Raw genomic sequence first — 20,129 nt, 5'->3', positions numbered from 1 at the left:
ATCCTGTGTTCCTCTAATTTATTTATAATCTCGTTCTTTATGCCTAGGTCATGGACCCATTTTGATCTTATCTTGGTATATGGTGTTAAGTGTAGGTCCATGCCTAATTTCTGCCATACTAATTTCCAATTATCCCAGCAGTTTTTATCAAATAATGAATTCTTATCCCAGAAGTTAGGGTCTTTGGGTTTGTCAAACACTAGATTGCTATAGTTGACTATTCTGTCTTGTGAACCTAACCTTTTCCACTGATCCACTAATCTATTTCTTAGCCAATACCAAATGGTTTTGGTGACTGCTGCTTTATAATATAATTTTAGATCAGGTACAGCTAGGCCACCTTCATTTGATTTTTTTTTTTCATTAATTCCCTTGAGATTCTCGACTTTTTATTGTTCCATATGAATTTTGTTGTTATTTTTTTAGATCATTAAAATATTTTCTTGGAAGTCTGATTGGTATAGCACTAAATAAATAGATTAGTTTAGGGAGTATTGTCATCTTTATTACGTTCATTCGGCCGATCCAAGAGCACTTAATATTTTTCCAATTATTTAAGTCTGACTTTATTTGTGTGGAGACTTTTTTATAATTTTGCTCATATAATTCCTGACTTTCCTTTGGTAGATAGATTCCCAAATATTTTATGGTATCAACAGTTATTCTGAATGGAATTTCTCTTTGTATCTCTTGCTGTTAGGTTATGTTGGTGATGTATAAAAATGCTGAGGATTTATGGGGATTTATTTTGTAGCCAGCTACTTTGCTAAAATTATGAATTATTTCTAATAGCTTTTTAGTAGAATCTCTGGGGTTCTCTAGGTATACCATCATATCATCTGCAAAGAGTGATAGTTTGGTTTCCTCATTGCCTACTCTAATTCCTTTAATATCTTTCTCGACTCTTATTGCCGAGGCTAGTGTTTCTAATACGATATTAAATAATGGTGATAGTGGGCAACCTTGCTTCACTCCAGATCTTACTGGGAAAGGTTCCAGTTTTTCCCCATTGCATATGATGCTTACTGATGGTTTTAAATATATGCTCCTGACTATTTTAAGGAAAAGTCCATTTATTCCTATGCTCTCAAGTGTTTTTATTAGGAATGGATGTTGGATTTTATCAAATGCTTTTTCTGCATCTATTGAGATGATCATATGGTTTTTGTTTGTTTGGTTATTGATATAGTCAATTATGCTAATAGTTTTCCTAATATTGAACCAGCCCTGCATTCCTGGTATAAATCCTACTTGGTCATAATGTATTATCCTGGGGATGATTTTCTGTAATCTTTTTGCTAATATTTTATTTAAGATTTTAGCATCAATATTCATTAGGGAGATTGGTCTATAATTTTCTTTCTCTGTTTTCAGCCTACCTGGTTTAGGTATCAGTACCATGTCTGTGTCATAAAAGGAGTTTGGTAGAACTCCTTCAATCCCTATTTTTTCAAATAGTTTATTTAGCATTGGAGTTAATTGTTCTTTAAATGTTTGGTAGAATTCACATGTAAATCCATCTGGTCCTGGGGATTTTTTCTTAGGGAGTTGATTGATAGTTTGTTCTATTTCTTTTTCTGAGATGGGACTGTTTAGGATATTTACTTCTTCCTCTGTTAGTTTGGGCAAGCTATATTTTTGGAGGTATTTTTCTATTTCATTTAAGTTGTCGAATTTATTGGCATAAAGTTGGGCAAAGTAACTCCTAATTATTGCTCTAATTTCCTCTTCATTAGTGGCGAGTTCTCCCTTTTCATTTTTAAGACTAACAATTTGATTTTCCTCTTTCCTTTTTTTAATCAGATTTACTAAGGGTTTGTCTATTTTGTTGGTTTTTTCTTAGAACCAACTCTTAGTTTTATTAATTAATTCAATAGTTTTTTTACTTTCAATTTTATTGATCTCTCCTTTTATTTTTAGAATTTCAAGTTTAGTGTTTGACTGGGGGTTTTTAATTTGTTCCTTTTCTAGCATTTTTAGTTGCAAGCCCAATTCATTGACCTTCTCTTTCTCTATTTTATACAAATAGGCCTCTAGAGATATGAAATTTCCCCTTATTACCGCTTTGGCTGCATCCCATACATTTTGGTATGATGTCTCATTATTATCGTTTTCTTGAGTGAAGTTATTAATTATGTCTATGATTTGTTGTTTCACCCAATCATTCTTTAGTATGAGATTATTTAGTTTCCAATTATTTTTTGGTCTACTTCCCCCTGGCTTTTTGTTGAATGTAATTTTCATTGCATCGTGGTCTGAAAAGGATGCATTTACTATTTCTGCCTTACTGCATTTGAGTTTGAGGTTTTTATGTCCTAATATATGGTCAATTTTTGTATAGGTTCCATGAACTGCTGAAAAGAAAGTGTATTCCTTTCTGTCTCCATTACATTTTCTCCAGAGATCTATCATTTCTAACTTTTCTAGTATTCTATTTACCTCTTTGACTTCTTTCGTATTTATTTTGTGGTTTGATTTATCTAATTCTGAGAGTGCAAGGTTAAGATCTCCCACTATTGTTTTACTGTCTATTTCTTCTTACAGCTCTCTTAATTTCTCTTTTAAGAATTTAGATGCTACCCCACTTGGTGCATATATGTTTAATATAGATAGTGCTTCATTATCCATGCTGCCCTTTAGCAAGATATAGTGCCCTTCCTTATCTCTTTTAATTAGATCAATTTTTGCTTTAGCTTGATCTGAGATCAGGATGGCTACCCCTGCTTTTTTGACTTCACCTGAAGCATAGTAGATTTTGCTCCAACCTTTTACCTTTAACCTGCATGTATCTCCCCGCTTCAGGTGTGTTTCCTGTAAACAACATATTGTAGGATTCTGGCTTTTAATCCATTCTGCTAACCACTTCCTCTTTATGGGAGAGTTTATCCCGTTCACATTTATGGTTAGAATGACCAATTCTGTATTACTTGCCATCTTGTTAACCCCGGTTTATGCTTTTCTCCCTTCTTACTCCCTTACCCCCTCCCTTACCCCCCTTCCCAGTATTAAGCTTGTGAGCACCACTTGCTTCTCACAGCCTTCCCTTTTTAGTATCCCTCCCCCCGCCTTAGAGTTCCTCCCCCTATCTTACCCCTTTCCCTCCCAGTTCCCGTATTCCCTTCCGCTTAGCTTATTCCTTCCCTTTTCACTTTTCCCTTCTCACTTTTCAATGAGGTGGGAGAAGTTTCACCATAGATTGAATATGTCTTAAGATTTTTCACTTAAAGCCAATTCTGAAGGCAGTAAGATACCCACTATATTCATCCCCCTCCATTCTTTCTCTCAGATATAATAGGTTTCCTATGCCTCTTCATGAGATGTACTACCCCCACTTTACCCTTTTTCTGGTACAATGTCCTTTCCACATTGTTTCTAGAACAAGATATACATGTATTCTTTATACATCTTTATAGCCGAAATATAGTTCCCAAGATTAATCTTTACCTTTTTAGATTTCTCTTGAGTTCTATATTTGTAGATCAAACTTTTTGTTAAGTTCTGGCTTTTTCATCAAAAATAAGTGAAATTTGCTTACTTCGTTGAATGTCCATCTTCTTCCCTGGAAAAAGATGCTCATTCTAGCTGGGTAAGTTATTTTTGGTTGCATACCAAGTTCCTTAGCCTTTCGGAATATCATATTCCAGGCCCTTCGATCCTTTAATGTGGATGCTGCCAGATCCTGGGTGATCCTTATTGTGGCTCCTTGATACTTGAATTGGGTTTTTCTTTTTTCCTTTGTCTGAGGGTTCTGGCATTTGGCCACTATATTCCTTGGTGTTTTGATTTTAGGATCCCTTTCAGTGGGTGATGGATGAATCCTTTCAATTTTTATTTTTTCCTCTGTTCCTATGACTTCTGGGCAGTTCTCTTTGATAATTTCCTGGAAAATAGTGTCCAGGCTCTTTTTTTCATCATGTTTTTCTGGGAGTCCAATGATTCTCAGATTGTCTCTCCTGGATCTATTTTCCAGGTCTGTTGTCTTCCCCAGAAGATATTTTACATTCTTTTCGATTGTTTGATTTTTTTGGATTTGCTTGACTGGTTCTTCTTGTCTCCTCGAGTCATTCAATTCCAATTGTTCGACCCTGATTTTCAGTGAAGTATTTTCTTCACTCACTTTTTAAAAATCTTTTTCTAATTGTCCCATTGAGTTCTTTTGTTCTGTGGAATTTTTTCCATTTCGCCAATTTTGTTTTCCAGTTCACCAATCCTATTTTTCAAGGATTTTATTTCTTTATCCACTCTCTCTTTAACTGACTTCTCCAGGCTCTTTTGCCAAGCCTCCCATTTTTCTTCTAGCTCCCTTGTGAGAGCCTTTTTAATTTCCTCCATGAGGTTCATCTGTGCTGAGGAACAGATGATCTCCTCCTTTGGGGATTCACCTGGGGACTGTCCGTTTTTAGTCTCCTCAGGATTTAGAGTCTGCTCTCTATCTGTATAGAAGCTGTCAAGGGTTAAAGTCCTCTTCAGTTTCTTGCTCATTCTGTCTAATAATCAGAGACAAACTAGCAAAGAAAAACAGAAAAAACTGGAGTCTTTCTTTGGGGGAGGGGCTGAGTGTGTTACCGAGTTTCCTCTACAGACTGCAGGGGGCAGCAGTGAGGCACTAGCAGGACTGTGTGCTTGTGGGCTCTGAGATCCCAGAGCGTGCTGAGTCACTGTTGGGGGGGTAAGGGGGGGGCGGCCAGGTCCCGAGAGACTCCAGCTGTTTGGGGTTATATTCTTCAGCCCCGGTGTTTTTAGCTTCTCTGCTGGGCTGCTGACTTGCTGCCAGGGCAAGGTATCCAAACCTGTAGCGAAGCTCTCCCCGCAGAGACGGCTGCGATCACTCCCCACCCCCTCTCCAGTCTGCTCCCGTGCTCTCACTGCCGCTGCCCTCAGCCTGCGCCCGATCTAAAACCGTCCCAGCCCTCCAGTAAAGACAGACCTTTCTTGGCGGATCTCAAGGATGGCTTCTCTTGGTAACTATTTGTGGGTTTTTTTTTTCAGTCAAGCATTAATTCAGAGGCTTGTAATGAAATGGATAGTGAGAGAAAGCGCGGAGCTTATGCAGCTGTGAGCCTCCTCTCCGCCATCTTAACCGGAAGTCCTTAGCTGTTCATTTTGTTTTATTTTTAACATGAACTACCTTATCTTATACTTGTACAGTTGATTTTGTGAATCCAAGTGTAGAGCTTTGCATTTATCTCTCTTAAGTTTATTTTGGGGGAATGACTTCAACTCATTCTTCTACTCTCTTGAATTATTTTTGAATCCTGATTCTGTTATATAATATGTCAGCTATCCTCATCTTTGCATTACCCAAAATATATTAAGCATGCCATATATGCCTTCATCTAAGTTATTGATGAACAGTATCTAACAGGATAGAGAGATAACAGCAGATCTTTATTTAACTGTATTGCCAATCTCCCTTCCAGGTTAGCATTGATCCACGGACCAACATTATAGCCTGTAGTCAGACCAGTCTGTTGCAGAGCTACTGTTATTGCATAGAGATCACTCCATCTTGTCCAAAAGAATATCATGAGATTGTCATGTACCTTTGATCTACGTAAAATCAATGAGATCATGAGGGTAATGTCTTGACTTGCACCGAAATTGGATTTAAATGAGGCAGAATTGCATGAAATAGCCTCACTATCTCATTCAGAGTCATCAGAGTACAATGGCAAGACAAAAGTCAGGATGATTTGTGATGGCCACAATACACATGATCTTGGCATCTTCATTGTCTGACCAAGCTCTTAAGTGCCCCACAGTACCTGCTCCAGCTCCCTTTATGGCCATTGGAGCAAATCTCTACCTGTTCCATTGGGAGAAGTCTTCACATGCTTGGGTAGACATCGTCCTAACTCATTGACATGTTTGATATCTCTTGGTTACCCTTAAGCTTGGTTTAGCTAATCTGCCAAAGTAATTTACTAAATTGTGACTGCTGTACATGCCATAGCTTCTTGAAATCGCAGATAAACCTCCCTAAAAGAAATATTAATTTGGGAAGAATATATGCAGGTTTATAGTGAACACAACTTCATTAAATGTTTGCAAGTTGTCATTTTGATAATTCATTACAGAATTTTAATAGGAATTAATGTCAGTCAAAATCCAGATGCCTTCTTTCTTTTTGTGAAGATTGGTATGATATTTATCTTCAGTACTTCTTCCTTTTGCTATGATTCTTTAATGACTACATTCAGCAAGAAGTTCAATAATTTCTTTTGCAGCTTTGTTGCCTACCCTGAGTTATAAACTTTAAGATTAGAGTTAGGTGACTTGAATTCATTCAAGAGAATTTATTGCATCTCTTCACAGATTTCTGGACTTTTTTTCTATATAGTAGCCCAAAACTTGTTATTGTGCTGTATTAAGAGGCATAACTTCCAAGAATATGGAATTAATGATTCCCATTGTTGTCTGCCTTTGTTTCACTACACCTGGAACAATTGGGGTTCAGTTTTGACTGCTATGATTTAGAGAACTAAGGTATTCAGAAGAGGGCAGCTAGGATGAATAAAGGTCTTGAGTCCAGACTATCTGAGGAAAAGGCAAAAAGGAACACAAAACAATATGATAATTATCTTTAAAAATCTGAAAGGGTGATTGAGGGGTTCGAATTATTATGTTAGTAACAACATCAGTGTGTAATAATCATATATGTTGGATAAAAACAAAATGTAAAATTGGGAACAAGGGAGGAAACTGCAGAGAATTTGATACAAAGGAAGTTTGCACATTTACAAAGGAGAAAATTGCAAATTTTGGGGGAAACCTGCTCTAAATATCAGATTTTTTCAAAAGTAGAATGTGCTGACATAGAAAAGTAGCAAGTTCTTTCTCTGTTTGTTTGTTTGTTTTTCATTTGTTTCTGAGCAGAAGACCAAACAAAATAAGCAATTCCACATGTAGAAAAGGAGGATTATGAAACTGAATCTCTAGTATATATAGCTTGCTTTTATTTTTAAGTATGTAACAAAGTTATCATATATCTTTAAAAACTGTTCTTCTTGTCTTTGATTCTTTCTGCTTTTTTTAATAGTGCATTTTTTAAAAATCAGTGACTCATCCTTTAAAAAAAAAAAAAAAGTGTGATCTCAGCTCCCTCCAAACTCTACTACCATTAGAACAACAACTAACCCCTAATAACAATTATTTTTAAGCAAAACAAATTAATTGATTCCCATTGATTGGTGGTCTTTACAAAAACTAGATAATCATTTATCAAGTATTTTGTAACAGGGATTCTTTTTTTTCAGATATTGATTGAATTAGATGGCTGCTAAAATTCCTCTCACACTGCAGAATTTTGTGAGATTATTTTTCTTCTGTCCTTCCCCTGCTAATTCTCATTCTTTTTCAGAGAAAAAACAGATATAAAATAGAAATTGAATAGTTTCTCTTTTCCATCTTCTTTTATTTTCTTCCTAGGTGTGTCAGACAGAGACCCCTATTCCTTTCCTAATGATTCTTTCATTATCTTTCCCTTTCCTAATAGTTTTAATTTTTTTTAAAGCCATATATATCAATCTTCTGTCCCTTTTGTAATTCTTTAATATTTAAAATCTTATCTGTTTACATTTCAGAAAGTTGGGAAAGTACTGGAGAAGAAAACTTTTTCAAAGATCCTAATGTGGTCATTTATAGATAAACAGTAAATTATGCTTGTTCATTATTAGCTTTTACTTGAGATTAATGGAAAACAATATATGAAAGTCTCTTTGTTTTGGTTTGTTTGTTTTGTTTTGGTTTGTTTCCTAAAAATGAAATTAGCCTGGAAAGCATCACCCTTATGTTGATTACTCCAAAACTTTTTTCCCCCCAGTCTAGATTCCTCTCCCAATGTTGGCATTTCCAGTTACTTTTAGAAAACTACCTGGAAGTGTTGGCACCTTAAGATTCAACACAACTAAAACTGACCCATTTTACTTTCTTCCAAAATAAATTCTCTCTCTTGATTTCTTTGTTTCTGGATACTTGAACTACAAATACTCTGAAGATGCAAAATGATGTAAAAAATATAGTGCTAGACTTAGAGCTCTCATTTACCAGATTTTTCTTGAAGCCTTTCTTGCTCTCTCAATTAGAAATGAACTTTTCTTTATTTAAAAAAAATTTCTTTTGTAAAGTAATAATCAACAAACATAACACTTCAATGTACAAAAACAAATAATGACTTAAAGCACGTCTCTTTTCTTTTGACAAATAGATAATGTACTAGAAAAGCATGATAAGATAATTCATTCTCAGATATGTTTTGGTTCATTTGGTTTGCTGATTTGCCCTCTTTTTTTTTTTTTTTTTTTTTTGGTCTTGATGTAGCATATTGTAACTTTCTTTGTTCTTACCAATATACTATCAGTTAATGTAAATTTCCTTAAGTCTAAAAAACAGATTTTAAAAAATAAAAAGGTCTTCTCAATACATTTTGTACTCCCCCATCACACAAGGCAATTAAATATGTATTAAATACTTATTGTATATGTGCTGAAGAAGATAAAATAAGATGTAGCTGATGGCCTTAGGAATTCCTAGAATAATAGAAAGCCTAAGAAAATATATATGAAATAGAAATCAAGTTATAAAAGAATTGTTTGCAACTGGATGAGCCCAAATATAAGATTTGAACAGGTAGGCAATAGGGAACTGGATAGCCCAAGTTTAAGGAATGGTATGTAAAAATATGGAAATGGGAAAACATCAACCATCTTTGAGGATAAAAGTAGACCAGTTTTGCTGAATCCCAGGAGTATATGAAGAGAGGTAGTGTCAATTATGGTTACACAAAAGGTTCAAGTCCAATTACAGAGGATCCATATAGTGCCAAGATAAGAGAGGTTTTTCTGAAAACATTAAGCTTTTCATTGTGCAGAACACATTTAAACAGTAGGTAACCATTAGGGATTTTGAATTACAGAGTGGTAGAATCATACATAACACTATAAGATTATTCTGGCCAGTTCTTCTGTATGTCTTGTATGTTTCCTCTTAAAACTTGTTAAAAGCATTCTGTCTGATGGTATGTATTGTATGGTCAGAATTTTCAGTGAAGAAATGAGTGGTTTTAAAAAACTAACAAAGAATTTTGTGGACCAGGTAGACCATGTTTACTATGCTTTTCTAATGTAATTTACTTTTTTATGCTTATTTTGGAATAGACTCGAAAGCTAGATGTCTATTTTGAATACGAAGAAAAAATAATGAGCAAGACCACTTTGGATAAATCTCTTCTGGACATGATTTCTGACCCTGATGGTAAGTACCACAAATCTGAGACTGCCATTAGCTCAAAAATGGTTGAGACTATTATTTAAAATTTGACACTATTCCAAATAGAAGTTCTGTTTCATCAGGGCCAATCACATTGTTAAGTTGATTAGATAAGACATTTGCTGTTGTAAAACTGTTCTAAAGATGTTTCAGGAGCTTTGGAGCTGAACATGGCTTTCATTTTTGATTTATTGAAATCTTTTGTTTTTGTTGTAAGTTGAACATAATGGACTACATTAAAAAAATTTTTTTCTTCATACATAAGATCTCATTCTTTTTCGATTAATTTCAGAAAGTTTAGTGAGGAGTCTGAATAAGTGAAATATCTTTGTGAATTTGTGGAGTGAAATTATTTAATTGGACTTTTTATCTGTTTGGTATGATACATTGTCTCATCAGTGGGTGGAAGAAGCTCACCAATATGCATTGGCCATTCTTGATTAAAGTATTTTCTTGCTTTTTTTTTTTTTTTCTGCTTATATATGTACATTCATTTTTGTTTTGTGGTGTTTTTTTTTTTTTTTAAACACATTTCCTTATGAATTATATTGGGACAGAAAAAAATCAAAACAAAAGGGAAAAACCATGAAAGAAAAAAGAAGAAGAAAAAATAAGTGAGCATGGCATGTGTTATTTTACATTCATTGTCCATAATCTCTCCATTCAGTCTCTCTGAGTGAGTAGAGTATTTAAAAAAAAAAAATCCACAGACCAAATCCTTGGTGCTCAGATGCTGGGTGGCACTGAGATGGTCTATAATATCCTGGAAATATGAGATGCTATTTTTAGAGACCACCATGAAAAAAAGAGAAAAATTGAACTTGCTTCTCATAAGCATTGCCAAGACTTAGAGTTATCAGGCTGGACCACATGAAAGAGTCCCCAAAAACTAGTAATTGAAATGTGAGAGCTGTGCAGTTATAGTAATTTTGTGGGCTTGAGTAATATATTTGTTTCTCATTTTATCTTTGTTATTATTTATTTTATTATTTTGTAATTTCATTGCCTAATTTCACTGTGATTTGATAACAAGCAAGAGAAGTTAAGAAATTGATGAAAAGAGATAATTGTTTGCTTTTGGAGAATGAATATTAGTTATCATAACTAAGACTATCATAATCCTAAATATTTTGTGGTTGGGCATTTTTTTCTCATAAAATATGGTGATATAATCTAATATTTTCTCCTTGAAATAAACCTTTACTTTGTGTAATCAGGTATTATAGTGACAAATTTAGAGATGATGAAGACATCTAATCAAAAGAAATTTTGAGACACCTAGACATGAAGTGACTAGCCAAGGTCACTTTGATAGTAATGTCATGTGCCCAGCAGAACATCAAGAAGAATTCAAAATATATAACAATAAATTATCAGATCAAGAAAGTATATATGTTAGTAGAAGTTATATTTATAAATGTCTACTTTTTCTTTACTTCCTTGTAAATTGTTCTTTGGTTCTCTGCTGCACACCTTATTTAGTTTATTCTTTTTTCCCTCTTTGATCCTCCACTCCCATCCCCAAGCAAGCTATAATTAGGAAAAGATATTTAATGTATACATATATATGTTCGGGGGCGAATCGGTTCGGGCGCCAGTTGTTCGGGGCGAATAGTGGTATTCACAGCAAAAGCAGGTCTCCTTCCTCCGCAATCTAAGCCCGCCTACCGCGGACTCAGCTTCGGGTGTCCCGGATCCCTTAAAAGGGAAATGACTAGACAGGGAGCCGGAGTTTACTGCAACAGTTTATTTAAGCAAATGGAGGGGAAAAGAAAAGTCCGTCTGCAAGTCCGTGCTTCTTTCTTTTATCTCTCTAGGCTTCTCTTCCTGTATTTTCGGTGGCTCCTCCTAGATCCTCCCCGAAGGTAGAGCTATGTTCCTCTGTGCCTTCCCCCCGCCCTCAGCTCTTGTCCACGTAAGCCTTAGCCAACGTGGCAATTCCGGGTGGGCGGTTTCAGACACGGAACTGCTCACTTCCCATTCAGGAGGTCTATTCTGGAGCCCCTCACATATATAGATAAATATATACATATAAACACACACACATTCTCCCCACTGTCCCTGCTGACTCTAATTAAATTCTGATTCCTAACTTGCCTTAGTATTACTTAATCTTCCCCCACCCAAGGATCCCTCCCTTGTCTTCTTCTCTCACCCTTTACTTCCTGATCCTCCCATCCCTCTCTTATTTCTTTATAGATTTTGGAGGGTGCTATACCCTTCATGGTATATATGTAGTATTGCCTGTTGAACCCATTTCAGATATGAGTAGGTTTTCAGAACTGTAAGCCTTTCACCCCACCAATGCCTTTGTATCTATTCTTCTTCTGCATCTCATTTGTGTAACAATTACTATTTTTACCTTAATTCTGCCAATCTTTCTTTTGAACTATCCTATTATTGATGTGAATCTTAAACATATGTTATACATATATTAAAAACATAAATAATTTATCCATGTTTAAACTGTCCATGTTAAATTCCTTAAAATTGATCTTTCATATTAGCTCTTATATGTTAAATTTTCTGTGAAGTTTGGGTTTGGTTGATAGAAAGTCCTGAAAATCTGTAAGTTTATTCAATGTCCATTTTTTCTCATTTAAAATTACAGTTAATTTTGCTGCATATGATATTTTTGGACGCAGGTCTACCCCTTTTGATTGTCAGTAGATATGATTCCATGACCTGCGGTCTTTTATAGAAGCTGCAGATAAGTCTTGTACAATTCTAATTGTAGCTTCGGCATATTTAAATTGTTTTTTTCCTGTTTCTTGCAAAATTTTCTCTTTGATCTGGGGATTTTGAAATTCGGCAGTACTATTCTTTTTCCACAGAGGATCTCTTTGAGGGAGTGATTGGTGGATTTTTTCTATTTCTACTTAGCCCCGTGTTCTATCACTCCAGGACTATTATCTTAGATTATTTCCTGCATTATTGTGTCAAAGTTCTCTTTTTGGCCAGAACTTTCTGGCAGTTCAGTTATTCTTATATTTTCTCTTCTGGATCTGTTCTCTGGATCTGTTATTTTTCTTATAAGATATTTCACATTCTCTTCTATTTTCTTTTTCTTTATAATTTGTTTTGTTATTTCTTGTCTCATAGCTTCACTGGCTTTCCCTTGCCCAATTCTAATTTTCAGAGAATTTTTTTCATCTTTGAGACTCTGTACCTCCTTTTATAGTTGGCTAACTTTTTTTTTTTTTCATAATCTTCTTGTTTTTCTTGGATGGTTTTTATTTTTCTTTTTAGTTTTCCTCAGTGTCTCTCATTTGATTTTAAAATTCTTTTTTGAGTTCTTCTATAAATTCCCTCTGGGCAGGGAGCCATTTTCACATTACTCTTTGGAATAGAGACTTTTCTTTACTAAAGTGTCCTCCTCTGAAGATGAACTCTGGTCTTCCCTGTCGCCACAATATATTTCAATGGTGGGTTCTTTCTTCTTTGCCAGTTCACTTTGTTAAATAAGTTTTAGTGTAAGCACCTCTAATCGTGGGGTGGGGGGATAGTGCCTCTAGTTTTCCTTCAGCTCTCCCCTCCGTCCAGAAACCCCAAACGAAGAGCTTCCCACTCCTGTAAGTGCTGGCAGCCAGCAACATCCCTGCCTTACTGGCTGTGCACTCACTGGGTGCTGGTTCCTTCTCACCCAGAGCAGCAACTCAGCAGTGTAGCTGGGCCCGGCATTCCCAATCACCCGAGGTGTTCACTTGGTCTTCCCAGACTCAGACTTCCATAGTCTGGGAAGTTAAGTCTCTGTGGTTCCTGCTGAAGCTTCAGTCACACTTAACTAGCCCAAGGTATCCCCACTTGGTGTTTCTGCATAGTTGACCCAGAGGTGTTTGCACTTCTGATAAGTTAATTCTCAGTCTAGGGTCTTTCTTCAAATCTTCTTGTATTGTATCAGGAGGACCCCTGCTCTGTCTCAAGTCTTCTTGATTTTTAACTAGTCTTTATGTTCACCCTGTGGGGGGAGAATCTGGAGAGCTTGAAATTTATCAGTCTATTCAACTATCTTCCCAGAATCCTCCCCCAATTTTTGTATTTTTAAAATGACAGTTTTAAATTTAAAATATTGTTTCTCTTCTCTCATGCCTGGAATTCTCTCTCTTCTCTTCTCCATTTCCTGGCTTCCCTTCAGTCTCAGCTAAAATCCCATCTTGACTGAAAATACAGACTAGGATATAAAGGGAATAGGATATTTACTTTAGGATAGGAGCCAAAAACAAGAATATAAAAAATAACAATACTAAGTTACTTTTTTGTTTTAGAAAATTTTGAGGAAAAGTAGAGTAGATAATTAGAAGTTTCAAGAAGACAAATTTCAAAGGGAAACAGTATTTTCAGTATTTTCTTTTATCTTATTCCTTTTATTCTCCAAATTCCACTAAAAATGTTCTGTTTCAAAGATTACTGGTAACTTTTTTGCCGCCAAATGAGAAGGAAATTTCTCTTTTCTCATTCTCTTGATTTCTTAGCAAAATGTAACTATTGGGCACTGTTTCCTACTAGGCAGGTTCTATTTCATTGGCTCTGAGACACTGTACTTTCCAGGGTTTTCCTCCATAGTTCGTTAAATTTTCTTTCATTCCCTCTCAACCACTTGCCTTAAGGTCACCCAAAGCTTTATCCTATTTTCTTGAGAATTCATTCAGTTTCTCAGCTATAGCTATTATTTCTATGTAGAAATTTCCTAAATGTAAATTTTCAGGACTTTTTTACTCTGAAGCTTCAGATCTACATTTCCAGTTGGTTACAGAACACTTATATATCCTGAATATCCTCCATTACTTCATATGCAGCATTCCAAATATATTTATTGTCTCTGCACCTTCCTTCCCAGCTAAACTTCTTTCTTTTTTAACTTGTTTTTTGTCGGTGGTACCATTGTTTAAAATCTTAATGTTACCTTAGGAGTTAAATTTCCTCTTGCTCATTTTCCCAAATGTACTCACTTATTATTATTGTTTCTACCACTATATTTCCTAAATCTGCTTTCTAGATATTTCCACTGATACTACTTTACTATGAGCCATCATCACCTGCCTTAACTATTTAAATATGTTTTGTAGTGCCTTTCCTAATATAATTGAGTCTATGTAAAATAAGTCACCACAGTTTGGAGACCCCCTCCCCCCCCCAAAAAAAAAAAAAAAAAAAGAATAGAAGCAATCACTTGGATCTTTCTTCCCAAGTGAAGAGTGTTGGTACCCTGACCACAGTTCAGAACATCATTTCACTTGCAAAATTTTCTGAGAAATTCTGATGGCCATTATCTGCAAAGAATTAACAAGTACGGAAGACAAAGAAATGATTAACACCTAGAAACAAACTATTCTCAAAAGAATTGCAGACTATTAACAGCTATATGAAAGATTGGTGCTAATAAAAAGAAGCAGAATTATGGAATGAGAGAAATACTTTATTTGAACTCTTAAGTTCACATCTTGCCTCTCTATGTATTTATGTAACCTTGGACAAGCTGCTTCATCTTCTTGAGCTTCCATTTCCTCATTGTAAAATAAGTATGTTAAATTAAATGGCTTTTTTGGTATGATTATAATTTTATTTTGTGTTCTAAATTCTCTCCTGAGGAAAGCAAAAAAAGCAAAAAAAAAAGGGGGGGCAAAAAAAATTTATAAAATATGAATAATCATATAAAATCAATTACTGCATTCATTATGGGGGAAGAGAGAAAGATAATAAGCTTCAAAGTATACCAACCACTATCCTTATTGCATGTTTCAATTTAAGTCTTTTGGGATGGTGACTGGTTGTTGTATTGATAAGAATCAGTCTTTGACAGTTGATTATCTTTACAATATTGCTATTACTGGTTAAATTCTTCTCTTGGTTCTCTTCCTTCACTTTGAATCAGTTCATACAAGTCATCCCAGGTTTTTCTGAAATTATCCCCTTCATTCTAACAGCACAACAGTATTGTCGCATTCATATACCATGAATGTTGTCACATTCATATATCATGATTTGTTTAGCCATTTCCCAAGTTATAGTATTCTTCTCAATTTTTTAATCCTTTGCTACCAATATAAAGAATTGATATAAATATTTTTGTACACATGGGTCCTTGTCTTAATTCTCAGACCTCTTTGAAGTTTAGATCTAAGAGTGTTATTACTGGAATGTGTTATTTATAGAATAGCCAGAAAATGAGTAAGGTACAAGAAGACTGGAAAAAGTTTAAACCTGGATTTTATGGGATTAAGAGGAGAGTGAGAAGGAGAAAGAAAGGGGCTTTTTGAAGGAGTTTAGTTCCAAAGGACAGAAGAAATAATAGTAGAATAGTTAGAGGGAATAGAAGGATCAAGTGAAAAAATTTTGATGATCAAGTGAGGGGTTTTCAATGATAGGGCATGTTTATAGATAGAAGGAAAGGAGCCAGTAAACAGGGAGAAATTGAAAATAAATGTTGGAGTGAGAATGACAAAGAGGGTAGTCTTTTAGAGAAGACAGAATAGAATGGGATCTCTTGAGCAGGGATAGTAGATGTTACCTGAAAAATTATCCAAATATGAATAATCTGGTGTTCAGCTTCTGTCCTCCCAAAAAGGAAATAAATGGAATCATCCATTGAAGACCCTTTTGATTTTAAAAATCATATCAAAAGAATCTTTAAATTTTAAATTAGCAGAAGGAAATTTTACACACCAAAAATTAAATCCAGAATAAGTAACATATTGGAATTTACCTTTATCAAATTAAATTGTTTATAATTTAATAGTGTGTGTGTGTGTGTATATGTATATATATATAAATATAGAAGTTCATATATATGTGATCAATAAAATTTTCCACTTATTTCTTTGCCACTAGAGAAGAAATAAAGCCTAATAAATTTTCAGAAAGAATTTTAGAAACATTATTAAGAACCTCTTACTAACCATTCTTCTGGTACTGTCATCCAAAATGTCATTGGCTGACTGTGGAAAAGAAGTTCAAGTTGTTCTTTAATTCATAAATAATAACTGGTCCCATATAAATGCAGAATAACAGCGGTCAGAAGTGCTGTCAACATTTAGCTCTATTTTCATAGGATAAAATTAGAAATAACAAAGTACATACTGTCCAAATTTTGACTTTAATTATTATTCTCAACACTACAAAGACCACAAAAAATAGGCATAATATGAATGTAGAGCATTAAATATCTTATTCAGACTGAAGTCCTGAAATAATTTTATTTTTCAATTGCCTGCTGGGCTTGTCAGGCCAAATGTTTCTTTGGTTTCCAAATGGCTTTTGATCTTGTTATTGGACATGTTTATTTTTATAATTGTGATGAAATTAGGAACTGTAGTCCTAAGATGTTCTAACCAGCAGCCTGAAGAATACTGCCAGTGAAACAGTAGGATACAGGCCTTAGCATCTTTTCTGACAGTGTTTTGAACTAAAAAAGGGGAAGGTGCATTTTGAGAAAAGTCTTATTATTTATTTCATCTCAGCTTGATTTTGGAAGCTATTGTAAAGTTGTGTTGGAAGCTTGTTCATTGGACTCAAATCAAGGGTGTATATTCCTTTTACTTAAATCTTACAGAAATTGTTACTTGAAACATATTTTCGAAAATATCCATTGAGAAATAGACTCTTTCTACTATACCTGTTTATGGTCTATTTATACTATACTACTATTGTCATTCTTTTAACTTACAGAATAAAGTTCTCCTTTTTAAAAAATGCATTTGAGCTTTGCGTTTGTGTGTGTGTGTGTGTGTGTGTGTGTGTGTGTGTGTGTGTGTGTGTTCTGAAATTTAATCTTAAGATCCACTGAGAGGTGCTTTATAAATGCAATTCACTTTTCCTGAAAATATTTTGTAGCCTTAAAAGGTATCCTATTGTGCTGTTTTATTACGTCAAAGTGATCATGAACTTCTTGCCAGTAATGGAAGTAGAATGGAAGCTTTGGCAGGTCCTCTCAAGCTGGAAAAGCTTTGGGATTTGATTTTAGTGGTGAATATGGTTTCAGGGTCTTTTGAAGTCAATAATTTGGCTTAATGGTTTAATTATATGTATGATCTCCATTTTAGGGAACAATTTGGAACTATGCTCAAAAAGTTATAAAACTGTGCATACCCTTTGATCCAGTAGTGTTATTACTGGGCTTATATCCCAAAGAGATATTAAAGAAGGGAAAGGGACTTGTATATGCAAAAATGTTTGTGGAAACAAATGGATGCCCATCAATTGGAGAATGATTGGGTAAATTGTGGTATATGAATGTTATGGAATATTATTATTCTGTAAGAAATGACCAGTAGGATGATTTCAGAGAGGCTTGGAGAGACTTATATGAACTGATGCTAAGTGAAATGAGCAGAACAAGGAGATCATTATACACTTCAACAACAGTACTATATGAGGATATATTCTGATGGAATTGGATATCTTCAGCAATCTTCAACAGAAGGTCCAATTCAGTTCCAATTGATCAATGTTATACAGAACCAACTACACCCAGAGAAAGAACCCTGGAAAGTGAATGCGGACTACTTGCATTTTTGTTTTTCTTCCCAGGTTATTTTTACCTTTCTAAATCTGATTTTTCCTGTGCAACAAGAGAACTATACAGCTGTGTATACATATATTGTATTTAAGATATACTTTAACATGTTTAAGAGTGTATGCATGAGACTGCCTGCCATCCAGGGGAAGGGGTGGAGGGAGGGAAGGGAAAAGTTGGATCAGAAGTAATTGCAAGAGACAATGTTAAAAAATTACTTATGCATATGTTCTGTCAATAAAAAGCTATAATAAAAAAATATTTTCTACAGGTGCTGGTTCCCAGAAATTACCCTTGTTTGGGAATGTTTTACACAAAAAAAGTTATTTTTTATTTAATTTTTTATTGAGTAGAAAATTAAATGCTTCTTCATGTTGGTCTTAAATTCTTTTTCATAAAAGAGATATTTTTTATGTTAGTGGTTTGTTTGGGAGGATAGGAAGCGGTGATAAGAGATTTTTGTAGGCTTCGTTATTGTAGTGTAAATGCTTTTTTTTATGATGACTTCAAAATCTGTTTCTTAAAATGCCTAGAGAAAATGAATCTTTTTTTTTTTTAATATACCTTTTTATTTACAAGTTATTTGCATGGATAATTTTACAGCATTGACAATTGCCAAACCTTTTGTTGCAATTTTTCCCCTCCTTTCCCCCATCCCTTCCCCTCAATGGCAGGTTGACCAATACATGTTACGTATGTTAAAGTATAAATTAAATACAATATAAGCATACATGTCCTGACAGTTACTTTGTTGTACAAAAATCATCGGACTTTGAAATCGTGTACAATTAGCCTGTGAAGGAAATCAAAAATGCAGGTGGACAAAAATATAGGGATTGGGAATTCTATGTAATGGTTAATAGTCATTTCCCAGAGTTCTTTTGCTGGTGTAGCTGGTTCAATTCATTACTGCTCTATTGGAACTGATTTAGTTCATCCCATTGTTTAAGAGGGCCACATCCATCAGAATTGATCATTGTATAATATTGTTGTTGAAGTGTATAATGATCTCCTGGTCCTGCTCATTTCACTCAGCATCAGTTCATGTAAGTCTCTTCAGGCCTTTCTGAAATCCTCCTGCTGGTCATTTCTTACCGAACAATAATATTCCATAATATTCACATACCGCAATTTATTCAGCCATTCTCCCAATTGATGGGCATCCATTCAAGTTTCCAGTTTCTAGCCACTGCAAAGAGACCTGCCACAAACATTCTTGCACATACAGGTCCCTTTCCCTTCTTTAAGATTTCTTTGGGATATAAGCCCAGTAATAACACTGCTGAGTCAAAGAGTATGCACAGTTTGATAACTTTTTGAGCATAGTTCCAAATTTTTCTCCAGAATGGATTCTGATTGGTATAGTGCTAAATAAATTGATTAGTTTAGGTAGTATTGTCATCTTTATTATATATGCTCGCCCTATCCAAGAACATTTAATATTTTTCCAGTTGGTTAGATCAGACTTAATTTGTGTGGAAAGTGTTTTGTAGTTTTGCTCATAAAGTCTCTGATTTTCCCTTGGCAAATAGATTCCTAAATATTTTATACTATCAGTAGTTACTTTAAATGGAATTTCTCTTTGTAACTCTAACTTTTGGGTTTTGTTAGTAATATATAAGAATGCTGATGACTTATGTGGGTTTATTTTGTATCCTGCAACTTTGCTAAAGGTGTGGATTATTTCTAATAACTTTTTAGTAGAATCTCTGGGGTTCTCTAAGTATACCATCATATCATCAGCAAAGAGTGATAATTTGATTTCCTCATTGCATACTCTAATTGCTTTAATCTCTTTCTCAACTCTTATTGCCAAAGCTAGCATTTCTAATACAATATTGAATAGTAACAGTGATAGTGGGCAACCTTGTTTCACTCCTGATCTTATTTGGGAATGGTTGCAGTTTGTCCCCATTACATATGATGCTAACTGATGGTTTTTAATAGATGCTACTGATTATTTTAAGGAAAAGTCCATTTATTCCTATACTCTCAAGTGTTTTTAATAGGAATGGATGTTGGATTTTATCAAATTGAGATGAGATGGTTTTTGTTAATTTGGTTATTAATACTGAGTTTTCCTAATATTGAACCAGCCCTGCATTCCTGGTATAAATCCTACTTGATCATGGTATATTATCCTGGGGATGGTTTTCTGTCATCTTTTTGTTACTATCTTATTTAAGATTTTAGCATCAATATTCATTAGGGAGATTGGTCTATAATTTTCTTTCTCTGTTTTCAACCTACTTGGTTTAGGTATCAGTACTATGTCTGTGTCATAAAAGGAATTTGGTAGGACTCCTTCATTCCCTATTTTTTCAAATGGTTTATATAGCATTGGAGCTAA

The 20,129-nt window shown here is 34.6% G+C and overlaps 1 protein-coding gene across 4 annotated transcripts in view; it reads left to right on the top strand.

Annotated features, from left to right (window-relative positions):
* Positions 1 to 20,129, top strand: part of SCFD1 (sec1 family domain containing 1) — a 123,889-nt gene that overhangs the window by 68,462 nt on the left and 35,298 nt on the right. For all 4 annotated transcript variants that reach the window (XM_051977307.1, XM_051977309.1, XM_051977310.1 and 1 more), the window contains one exon: positions 9,156 to 9,252. In XM_051977307.1, the coding sequence (XP_051833267.1) occupies positions 9,156 to 9,252 (97 nt within the window). The remainder of the gene's footprint in view (positions 1 to 9,155; positions 9,253 to 20,129) is intronic.

Source organism: Antechinus flavipes, chromosome 2 (genome assembly GCF_016432865.1).
Source record: "Antechinus flavipes isolate AdamAnt ecotype Samford, QLD, Australia chromosome 2, AdamAnt_v2, whole genome shotgun sequence".
Taxonomy (NCBI): domain Eukaryota; kingdom Metazoa; phylum Chordata; class Mammalia; order Dasyuromorphia; family Dasyuridae; genus Antechinus; species Antechinus flavipes.
The sequence above is the reverse complement of the archived record's forward strand: the minus strand, read 5'-3'. Positions and strand labels throughout refer to the sequence as shown.